The 12,453-nt window shown below is 33.3% G+C and overlaps 1 protein-coding gene across 3 annotated transcripts; it reads left to right on the forward strand.

Moving 5' to 3' along the window:
* The first annotated feature begins 1,807 nt into the window (after nucleotides 1-1,807).
* Nucleotides 1,808-9,179, forward strand: LOC123222440 (E3 ubiquitin-protein ligase COP1-like). 3 transcript variants are annotated; one of them, XM_044645200.1, is made up of 14 exons: nucleotides 1,808-1,980; nucleotides 2,067-2,651; nucleotides 3,062-3,138; nucleotides 3,526-3,685; nucleotides 3,990-4,346; nucleotides 4,558-4,715; nucleotides 4,832-4,897; nucleotides 5,688-5,766; nucleotides 6,436-6,591; nucleotides 6,698-6,796; nucleotides 7,188-7,292; nucleotides 7,796-7,975; nucleotides 8,615-8,725; nucleotides 8,807-9,179. In XM_044645200.1, the coding sequence occupies exons 2-14, from the start codon at nucleotides 2,364-2,366 to the stop codon at nucleotides 8,975-8,977; spliced, it is 2,007 nt and encodes a 668-aa protein (XP_044501135.1). In that variant the 5' UTR covers nucleotides 1,808-1,980; nucleotides 2,067-2,363; the 3' UTR covers nucleotides 8,978-9,179. The 3 variants fall into 3 exon arrangements, with proteins under 3 accessions (XP_044501135.1, XP_044501137.1, XP_044501136.1); XM_044645202.1 differs by having other exon boundaries at nucleotides 2,147-2,651; XM_044645201.1 differs by lacking the exon at nucleotides 1,808-1,980 and having other exon boundaries at nucleotides 2,001-2,651.
* The last annotated feature ends 3,274 nt before the right edge of the window (nucleotides 9,180-12,453 follow it).

Here is a 12,453-nt window from a genome sequence, read left to right on the forward strand (position 1 = left end):
TCTATAATGATTCTTCAAGCATTTAGTTTTGAGATTCACCTTCAATTTTGAGTATTACATTTTTAAGATACTTATCGTTAATCCATGAAGGAGAAATGCATTGAGTAACAATTTGAGAATCACTGAGGCATTTCTTCTTCGAAGGTCCTTGACAATGAAACAAAATAATTAGTGATAAAATGAAATTGAATCAAATTTTAAAATACAGGAAGAATCATATTCCAGAAATGTCAGAATTTTCCTTCCCCCGATAGACATAGAGAATGAATTGAGGAGGCTGTGAAAGCTTTGCAATAATTTGTTCATATTGTTGATCTTCCTCAGTCAGGGTTAAAGGGCGTTCAATATGCTTCATTAATTCACAAAATAGTGTTTGAGTCAGTGAACGAGCCAGAAGGCAAGAGAACATGGTACAACAAGATAATCTGATAGAGCCCTAATTACAAAAATTTATTCACACAGGCCCAAGGGGGAGACACCCAAAGGAAATTCAGATCCAGGGCAAAAAAGGTGACACATGGATGATCAAGAATGGAGAGGAGTGAAGAAAAAGTTATTGGAGTAACGAATAAAAAGGGGGTGGGGAGTATTGCAGAAAGTGGGAATTGTCTACAATTTTGTGATGAGAATTCTTGTTTTCATTGGAGGATACCTGCCTCTCTACATTGAATCAAATGACCTTTTCTTTGCTGCTTTCATTGCTGATGGTCTCGGTGGACTGAAGCTGAATTGTTGGAGTACTGTTGTTATCTGGAGTTGGGTGTTTTTTATTTTTTTGTTGGTGATTTATTTCTTATTCTCTCCTTGTTCGGTGGAGGTAAATTGTTCTACAGTGCTTGGAACGAATCTGGAAGTAGGCTGTAGAATTGTTTAAGTGCAGAAGGCTGTGTCAGTTAAGAGTTTAAATATAATTCTAAAGAGACAAAAAATTTAAGGATATATTATTTTTTATTTATAATTAAGTTATTAGAGTGTTACCAAATTAATTTTAATTAAATTTTTTATGTATATGTATACAGATTTTATATGTATGTGTATATATATATGTGTTATAAAATAATAAACTAATAATTTATAATTAAACTAAAAAAACAAAAATAAAATTGGCTAGTAAGTATTTAAAATTGAGTTTTTTGGCCCCAAAATTAATTAATTATTATTTATCTTTATTAACGTGGCACAAAGAAGATGTCTCACTTACATAAGGCTGGATTCGAGCCGAGCCGAGCTCGGCTCGCAGCCAGCTTAGGCTCAGCTCGGTTTATTTATGGATGGCTCGAGTTTAGTTCGGCTCGAATTTGGCTCGTTTTTTATTATCAAAACGACATCATTTTTAATATATATTAATCAAAATGATGTCATTTTGTATAAAAAATTTTTAAAAAAAATCTACTGAGTCAATCCGAACCAACTCAAGCTCGGCTCGAGCTCAATCGAGCCGAGCAGAGCCCGGCTCTTTTCGGGCTCGAACCAAGCCGAGCCAAGCTCAAGCTCAAACTGACTCAACTCGAGTCTAGCCTTCACTTATATTAAATATTTATCTGTATTATTATTTTTATTTATAATGAAATTATGGGTATAAATAATAATATTAGTTATTATTTTATTTTTAATTTTTAATTATCTAATTATATTATAATATATTAATATTTATATATATAAATTATACATGTAATAAATACTCTTAAATTTATATCATGACTTAACAAGAATTAACTACTGTAAGTGAGATTTCTATATTTTAATAATAATCTTTGCTCGTCTTATTAACTTGTACAAGCATGCATTGTATAATTGCTGTTTAGCGACTATTGATGCTTACAGTGTGAAAATTACTAAGACATGGAACAGCTAAACTTTAGTTGTCTCGACTCTCCGGTTGACAATTTTTCTTCTTTCTTGACTTAAAACTCTGGGCTTCCATTTATTTCATCGGCTGCGGTGTCCCTGGCTGGCTACGGTGTTTTTGTCTCCGTATCGGTAAGACTGTTTTTACGCGCGTTTGGGGTTTTCACTTTTAGTAGTGTTGTCGCCAATTATCTGCGTTTTGGTTGGTTCATTCACAGGTTTCTTCGTTTGGATTCGTCCTTTCAATTATCAATATTAATTTGTATTTATTTATTATGAAACAATGAGAATTTTCCAGTTCGTACTCTCCTCTGTCTCCACACAAATGATCACTGACGTGTTCCATTTTCGCACTCACAAACCCATCCTCTGACCCACGCCACTCTTTCAAAGTCATTTCTGGAATTCCAGTTACACTAATAAACAAACAGGCAACCTTCTTGAACTCAAAATAACAACTCCGCAAAGATAAACGGTTGACGGAGGAAGTCTCGACGGAGCCGTTAGTACCAGCAATGAAGCCGGACCTAAAGCCTTCACCCGCCGCCATGGGGTCGGCGGATGCTTCGGTAGAAGATGTTGGCGGAGAAGCCGCGGCGTTGGATGTGGGATTATCGGAGCTGGACAAGGACATGGTGTGTCCGATTTGCATGCAGATCATTAAAGACGCCTTTCTAACTGCATGTGGCCACAGCTTCTGTTGCATGTGTATCATCACTCACCTCCGCAACAAGAGTGATTGCCCTTGCTGTGGTCATCACCTCACCAGCAATCAACTTTACCCTAATTTCTTGCTCGATAAGGTTCGCCACTTTACAGATTATATTTATCTTTTTTAGTTTCTTTTAATTTTTGATAATTCTGTGAAACTATGACAGTGTTGGCATGGCAACGTTAGGCGCTACACTCATTGCTAGAATGTTAATATATTCCAGTCACTCTTAATTGTTAATATGCGACCAATTTATTTTAATAATAATATGACGTTTCAAGTTGTCTCACCGAGTCAGCGCTACCGAATCCATGGTTTCCTGTAAAATTCGGCAGTACAGCTATAGTTTCGTTTAATATTCTTTAATTTTTAATATTTAGCTTGTGTTTTTTGATAGAGTCTGTTAATAATAGCCATTTTTTAAGATAACTTTGTACTTTGAAACGATGTACTACGGAATGCAGCTTATTGTTATACAATTTCTCTGTACCACATTTGTAGCTATTGAAGAAGAGTTCTGCTTGTCAAATATCCAAAACCGCAACACCTTTGAAACATTTACGTCAGGAATACAACAGGTAAGCTTTCAATGACCATGACTCATTTAAAATGAAATTTACTTGGATAAATGCATATCCTGCTCAATTGTGTGATATTTTCCAATTTGAAAATTGAATCGCCTTGTCATGAGTATGTAGAGTCCATGTCGCATGAATCCTCATTCTCATGTCAGGAGTTCATGGCTAGCATTTGCCTCTAGTGAAAAATATCATACTTGGTAGGACTTGGGGTTTTACTCTTGTAGATTATAATATATAGCAAGGAGTAATACCCAATGTTGTCTGAACCCACAGTTGTGAACATGCATTGTCTGTCTTTCAAAATGTAGTGCTGTAATCGTATATATTGGCTTCCCCTACTGTTTTCATATAATTTTTCATTTTTATGATACACTTTCTTTTCAGACAGGATTGTGAAGTGTCTATGAAGGAGATTGACAACCTTATGTCACTCCTTGGAGAGAAGAAGAGAAATATGGAACAAGAAGAAGCAGAAAGAAATATGCAAATACTTCTGGACTTCTTGCATTGCTTATGGAAACAAAGGGTTGATGAACTCTATGAGGTATTACTGATAAGTTCTTGGAACCTACCATGTGTAGCTTCCTCCTTTTTATTTTTAACAGCTTCCTGCCTCAATGTCTTTGTTCATGCTTTTTGGGTTCTTTCAAATATATATGCTTCTTGTCAAATTCATTTTTTCAGCACAATTGTAAGGGTTGGATTACTGTAGCCAACATAGCTTTCTATTATTTGATTGTCCATGGGTGGGATCATAGGCAACCCTTGGTCTCTGATAGGTTTTCAATAATTCTAGCCATAAATATTTAGTTTGATTGATTTAATTTATCTATCCTAAAATCTTCTAGGTACAAACTGATCTCCATTATATTAAAGAGGATATAAATGCTGTAGAGCGACATAGGATAGAGTTTCATTGTGCAAGAGACAAGTACTCTGTAAAACTGCAGATGCTTGGAGATGATTCTACTGCTGGCAAACCATGGTTTTCATCAATAGACAAGAACAGCAGTGGCCTTAGCTCCAGTTCTCTACACATGAGAGGAGGGACACCTGCAGAAAATCATCAGCAGAAGAAAGTGGATGGAAAGGCTCAAGTAAGCTCTCATGGACTCCAGAGAAAGGATTTTCTGTCTGGGTCGAACTCACAATGTTTTAACCAGTCTGGTCAATCCATTGTAAGAAAAAAACAGGTCCATGCACAGGTATCTAGTCATCCAATGCTTTATTTGCATATCATTTTTAAAGAAAAGAAATATTGTGACTATTGTTTCTAACTTAGCTTAAACTTTGGTGGGCCAATGCATGTGATGTTATCAACATTAAGATATATGCTTAGCTTGATTGGGGAGATACTCTATATTTGATCATTTTCCTAGGTTAGATTTATTTTCAATTCCTTATTTTTGGCTGCAGTTCAACGACCTGCGAGAGTGTTATCTGCAAAAGCGGCAACAATTTGCCAACCAACCACATACTAAACAAGAAAGCGACAAAAATTTCATACACAGAGAGGGGTATACTGCTGGTCTTGCAGATTTTCAATCTGTACTAACTGCTTTTACTCGTTACAGGTATAGCTGCAAAAGATTTTGTTTTCTTTGCAGAAATAATTTTTAATCATAAGTATGCTATCACATTACTGATTCACTACATCTAGTTTATCTGTTTTCTTTTGTCCTTAAAACAGTCGGCTGAGGGTGATTGCGCAGCTTCAGCATGCAGATCTATTTCATGCAGCCAATGTAGTGTCAAGGTGAGTGAAGCTTTTTCTGTGCTCATAATGGTTATACCTTACTTTTGGCTATTTGAGATAAGTTAATGTTTCATTCATTGTACCAAATATCTTAAAAATGTATTTTACATCACATATGAAGTTTGTTTAGAAGAATTAAGAAAAAGTAAAACCATTAATCTTTGGCTTTTTCCTTCTCCACACATATCAAGAAATATAAAAACTTGTCACAATTGCTGAAATTTTCGGGAAAAAAAAAAAAATCTCACCCTAGACATTGTTTAACCTTGATTTGGTGGGACAATGAGAGATGGGATGTTACGGTATATACCTAAAAATGAAAAGAAAGAGTAATTGGATGTGGAACATGAATTTGTAATGTGGTGATGGTAGCTTACAATCAAATGATATAATCCTACATTTAGCGAAAAGAAAATGAAGGATTTGTATAGGCAACCATAATTAATTTTCAACAAGGCCTTTTGCAGTTGATTGAGGAAACAACTATCTGTTATTATGTGATTATCAGAATTATACTGTCGAATGTCGTTGGTGAAAATTTTTCTGCGGGTGGTGACATGGAATTTACCCCAAACAATGAGTATGCCTTTTTCATATTGGTTTTCAGCCATGGTGGAACTTCAGATCCTATTTTTTTTCTTTCCAAGCAAAGCAATCCATTCTTGTCCTTTTGAGTTGGTGGTGTAGCTTTATTCAACTCTCACCATATTGATATATATAAGTAATTAGCTTTCTATGTATACTGATTAAAGTATTCTGAAGCTCAGAAAATTCATCATGTTTATTGCAGCATAGAATTTGACCGGGACGATCAGTTGTTTGCTAGTGCTGGAGTTTCCAGATGTATTAAGGTTTTCGACTTCTCTTCTGTAAGTTTTTTATTTTCTGATATCTTTGACTTTGTTGTTTCGCTTGTTCCTGGAATGCTGGAGTGAGATAAACAATATGTAGTTATCTCAATCTCTTCACTAATATAGTTTGATAATTTCTTCTAACAAAAAGGGATATAGAAAATGCATACTTCTAGCATGACAATTTCCCCACAGTTTATCTAATCATATGATAATGTATTTGCTTTGAGTAAAAAAGAAGCTGGGGTGTAGATGTAGACAATTATGGTGGGGTAAGCATGGATGGTTTTGATATACATCCTCAAAATTGAAGTCCATATGCCTATCAAAAATTTCTTATTGTTTGTCACTAGTTTGAAGTACATGTTTACCTACACATATAAAACATTTAATTTGAAGGAATTTTCCTACTTACTCGTGGTCATACGTTGGTAGAAGTGGTTCTTGTGGCCATTGTGTATGTCTTGCCATTGCCTATGAGCTTTTTTCTGCATTTGGTGGTATTGTTTCTCCTTGTAATGATGGGTGAAATATTTGTGAACTAGACACCTTCCATTTTGACCAAGCTAGGATGATAATGGTTTTGCTTCTTGGCTATTATGCTCAAACTATAGTACAAGTTTGGAAATAATTATTCTTCTGCCTACCTTGGTGGTTGGTAACATTGCCTATGTGATTGCTTTCTAGGTTGTGAATGACCCTACTGAGGTACATTGCCCACTCGTGGAGATGTCAACCCGTTCAAAGCTTAGTTGCTTGAGTTGGGACAAATTTTCTAAAAATCATATTGCTAGTACTGATTATGAGGGAATAGTTACTGTTTGGGATGTAACAACACAGCAGGTATTGTAAAAATCAATATTCTTCTCATATTTTCATCTTGGTTTTCATAGTTATGTGCATGTTCAGTATGTAAGTTTCAATCACACGTTTGTAAATCCCTGTGCAGAGTGTGATGGAATACGAAGAGCATGAACAACGTGCTTGGAGTGTCGATTTCTCTCGTACAGAACCCTCAATGCTTGTATCTGGTAGTAATGATTGCAAGGTGCACATTGTTTTTCAGATCCTGAACCAGGCATTCCCTTCTATGTTTAGAAGATCCATAATGTATTGCAGCATTTCACCATGTTTTAAGATGATAAGCACTTAGGGTTAATGTGAAATGACTTTGTTTTTTGCACTGAGGATGGAATGGCAGTGATTTGGCTTCTCTAGTGTTGTCATCTACTGTTGTGGATGCCTTTTATGACTGTTGCATTAAATGCCTTGACAGTATACATTTGTTCTAAAGTAATTCTTAGTGGCATGCAGTAGGTTCTGTTTCTGTACTATTCTTTTTCTGAATTATTAATCTAGAACTCTTTGTGTACTGTTAAAAAGTAAAACAAATTATAATTCTAATTATATATTTTATTTGTTTTTCACATGATAATCAGGTCAAAATTTGGTGCACGAAGCAGGATTCTAGCGTTCTTAACATTGACATGAAAGCAAAAATCTGTTGCGTCAAGTATAACCCTGGATCTGGCAATTACATTGCGGTATGAGTCTTTTTGTTAAGTTTCTAAAGATGTCCAATCAGCTTCTGATTGTGTAAAGACTTTATTTGGGAGCTGATCTAATGAAAATACTTGATGCACTATGCGTGCAGTCATACACCTATCATCTATTCTTCTATCCTTGCATAGTGTGTGCATGCTGTGTGCTAATCCTTGAAATCCATGTTTTTGGGATTCTTCGGTCTTTGGGAAAAAGTAAATCATAATTTCAATGCTCCAGTGGAATCCTTAAAGCTGTTCATTTGTATTACATAATTATAGCAATGATTTTCACAATTCTTTTTCAATTGTAAATGTCAAGGTTTTTGGTTTGACTTTGAGAGGAATGAATTTAAACATCAGTGTAATGTAGGAATTCAATGCAAGTTGCATTGCTATAATGTCCCTGCCATTTTGTGACATGAGTACCCTTCTCCTGATTTTCCTTTTCTTTTGCTGGCCAAAAGCAAAAAGACATTGTGAAGTCTTCCTCTTTCCTCGTGCAGGTTGGTTCCTCAGACCGTCACATCCATTATTATGATTTGAGAGACATTAGGCAACCACTTCATGTATTCGCTGGGCATGAGGGATCTGTTTCATATGTGAAATTCTTGTCAGATAATGAACTTGCTTCTGCATCTATTGACAGCACACTACGGTTGTGGGATGTGACACAGAATCAGCCAGTGAGTAAATTATGCTTTAATTAATATTATCAATTATATTACTTTTCTTTACCTAGTTAAATAAATTAGGTTTAGATTTTCATGCCCATTTTGAAGTTTGGTTTTGGAAGCAGTGAAATTGGAACCAATTTGATAGAAGTAAATAATGAAGTAACTTTTGCATATTAACAAAAAGGAAATTTAAATGTCAATCAGGTCAGGTGTCCTGGATAATGTTTCTACTTCTTATTATTTTTTTCATAGCCCTCTGTGAAACTTCCTTGGTTTGAGAAAAATGAAAAATAAAATGAATGATATATCCCCTCTGGCCCTCTCCAATGTCCATGTTGCCTGATTGAGGATAAGGTCGTAAGTTCAATCACAGGCAGGTGGGCTAAGATAACCTCACTAGCTGGCAAAAAGGCAGTTTTGAGGAACTCCTCTTGTTTTATCCAAAACATTCATAATTGAGCCCAGCAACCATGAAGAAACTAACTATGGTGGGAAAAATAATTTATTTTTGATTTCTTGTAATGTGTGAATTAGTTCGAGCTCTAGGCTTGGTAAGATATATAGCATTTCTCCAGGTTTCTTGTTTGAATGTATATCAGGTATATGGCAAAACTGAGTTGGCGAACTTTTTCTGAATGATGTTCACAGGTTCGCACATTCAGAGGCCACAGAAATCGGAAGAACTTTGTGGGTCTCACGGTTAATAGCGAATACATAGCGTGTGGCAGTGAAACAAACGAAGTAAATGTTTACCACAAGGTTAGAACACTCATGGAAGCTAATTTTTAGACATTGCAATATTTTTCTAATACTAACTATACCTTCTTAACCAATTTGCAGGAAATCTCAAAACCTGTGACATGGCATAGATTTGGGTCACCTGATTTTGAGGATACCGACGAAAATGCAGCATCTTACTTCATCAGTGCTGTATGCTGGAAGAGTGATAGTCCCACCATGTTAACTGCTAACAGTCGAGGAATGATAAAAGTACTAGTACTTGCGGCTTGATTAACTCAAAAAGAAAAAGATTAATTCAACATAGAGAGTAAATTATTATGTAAATTTTACCATTTTGTATGTAATATTAGAAGGGTGAGAAAAACAGGCAACAAAATTGAAAAGACAGTGATGAAGATTATACAACATATGATTATACCTCTCTCGTCTATACCATTTAGAGAGGTAAAAGGAGTGATCATACTCCCAGTCACCACTACTTTTTTTTTTTCCTTTCCCTTCAAAATCTAGTTACTTCCTAGTTAATTTGAAGAGCAATAATATATATACCCATTTTTTTTGTATACAATTCATATAAAAAAATAAAGTTTTATTATGTAATTGGGTATTATTTTATTTTTAATTTAAAATCATTTAATTAAATGATGACAAATTATATATATATAAAAATTATGTAATTTGAAAATAGTTGTTTTGAAAATTGAAGGCATGAGAAGGAGAGTTAAAAGGTGTAAATAATTGAGAACATGATCATCATCAATCTTCTGGGCATGACGATGCATTGCATTGTGACACTATTCTAACATACAGGCAGGCCCCACGTTTCCATTTATATTGAATGGGCTCTAATGGACCAGATTTGATAATGCAATTACAATTTCGATTTTCAAATCTGACAGTCAACAGCAAAAAGTCGTGTTTGCTTGGTTAAGAAAGGGCACAGCTTAATCTACCAGTACAAGCGGATTCGGGTTGGCCCAAAATTATTCAATAACTCCATTTTACAAATAATATTTCCACATCCTTACCCTTCGTGCATATGGAAAACATGACATATTGCCTACCACCATCATTAAGGAACAAGTTTGAAAATTATAAATGTCAAACTTCTGACTCTCACTCAAAAGTGTAACGCAAGTGTATTTTATAGCTTACCGCCTTTAACTTTAGTTGATTGAGTTGTTTTCTGTTTTTGACATTTAAGCATAACGTGTAAATAAGATATAATATGACATCAATACTTTTCAATCCAAGTCGTTAGGCCTCGTCACAGATGTACAGGAGGAGCAAGCAACCTCTGAAGTCTGAAGCAATTAAGTTGATTTTAATATAATAGGAAATAAATTATTATTTTAATTGACGAGAAAGATGGGCATGAGCCTGTCTTATACTGAGAGGCCGTGGGATAATGAAGATGTATGATCGTTGCAATTGCTAGCTTATAATTTATAGGACTTTCCCACCAGTTTTTGGTTAAAAAGACATATATAGATTGACAGGTAGTTGAAAAACTACGATACTTATTTAAAGTTTAATTTATTATCGTACACTTAAAAATTTTTTATTAGGATTAAAGAAAAAATTGTAATTTTACTAATAATATTAAAATAATTAAAATTATATTATATTTTTTCTTTTTTTAATTTAAAAAACTAACAATTTTTTTTAGAATTAATGTTTAAAAAATTCACTTTTTCTCTATAAGGTTTGATATCTTGAAATCCAAATATTTGCTTCAAGAAATGGCAACCCTCTTTTGAAATCAAATCAAAATCTTTTTTCTGAATGATGAGCATCATCCTAGCAAAAGAGATGAGTGTCGTCCTTCAAAAGATAATGTTTTGTTGTCTTTAGGTTTGAGATGAAGTTTCCGATGATTAAGTTTAGGTTAAAAACTGACGATCATTAGTGGACAAAGTAGTGAAGAAAAAACTTAGGGAGCGTTTGGTTTAAGTAATATTTTATTACCAAAATAGAAAGATTATCTTAAAGATTGATTACTTAGAAGATTACTGGGTATAAATGATTACTATATTTGATAAAATTTGGTAAGTATAAATAATTATTGTGTTTGATTAAAGATAATTAAAGATTATTAGTAAATTATTTTACTTAAATGCCCTTGAATATAATTATTTTTAAATATTTTTTATATTATTTATCATATTAATTAAAAATAAATTTATTTTTATCTTAAAAAATTAATAAATAATAATATAATTATAATAAAATCAAGATTATCTTGGTAATCTTCAAATACCTAAGGTGAAGGTGGTAAGATAATCAGATTACCACCTATATTACTTACCACGTCAGCATTGGTAATAGAAAATTACTGTAATATTTTATTACTGACAAACCAAACAAGAGAATAAAATGTAGATTATTAAGGTACTCTTTAATAACTTGAACCAAACGCCCCTTAAGGTTTTATAAGGAGAAATCACTTTTCAAAATTAAGGTCTAAGATAAAATATTAATTTTTAAAATAAATAATAAAATAAAATAATATATTTTTAATATTATTATAAAACATTATATTGATAGCAGAATACTAAAGTCATGCCCCCCCAATTTCAACGTACGTAGGCTTGAAAAATTTTGAGGCGTATTATTTGACTTGAAATAGGCTTCTCCATCATTAGGTAAACAGTTTATCAGGGATTTTGTTTGAAATTAAGGGCACCTTTCTTGTTCTTACCACACCCAGAAACATGCTAGTCAAAGTTGTTTGGTAGAACATGTGTACGTACGTATAAAATATCATTTGACATTTCTCTCACGAAACTCAAACTTCACAGGCACAGGGGCTTCGTTCTTCAAGTAGCTTCAAGTATTTGAAAACTAATCACTTATACACTTGTAGTTAATCACTTTTTTATTTATAATTATTCACCAATCAAATTTATATAATGCAAATCAAAACGTGTATGATTGGTATCTCAAAAGCTCCAATTGTTTCAGTATACATGAACCAATTAGCCTGGAAAAATTAATCACACATTTTAAACATTAATTATATTATATAATAAGAAAGAAAAATAGTTGAAAATGGCTTATTGCCTCTTTAATAATATAATTTATCTAATCCAAATTATTAGAACATTGGACTAAATAATTAATCATGACTTGTTAAGATAACTTACGTAAATAATCTAAGCCGTAGATCACATTTTTATATTATTTAAATCATAATTCAAAACTTAGTAGGATTAACCTTTTTATTGATTATTCTTTTTATTTTTATTTTTATTTTTTGGTTTTTGACATCTCTCCTTATGTCCATTGATACATTTTAAAATGAGAGAGATACCATCTTCCTGTTTGATCTATCACATTCTCTCCCCGCATATTCTTCAGAATGTTCTCTTTTTTTTTTTTCTTTTTTTATAATTTTCTCAATTAACTTATCACTCCTATTATCATAAAGAATCTTAACTTATCTACCTAAGCCACGGACCATCACATGCTATTTTTCTTTTTCGGGCCCATCGAGAGGCATGAAAGCAGTGGCTAATCAAATTGTATGGCTAATGTTCCCCATTGATCAAGTTTTTGTTTTTTTTAGGGTATGGTGACAGGGGAACATTGCCTATATAAAAATAACACGGGCGTGCTAGAATACTCGGAAGCATGTCCCTTTCTAAACTTAAAAAGGTTAACTTTTTCGTAAAAAATATAATCTTTTTATTTTTAGATTTTAAGTCAGTAATTAGATATGATATTTCAATTGTTTTGTGTTATAA

The sequence above is a fragment of the Mangifera indica genome, chromosome 8 (assembly GCF_011075055.1).
Source record: "Mangifera indica cultivar Alphonso chromosome 8, CATAS_Mindica_2.1, whole genome shotgun sequence".
Lineage (NCBI taxonomy): Eukaryota > Viridiplantae > Streptophyta > Magnoliopsida > Sapindales > Anacardiaceae > Mangifera > Mangifera indica.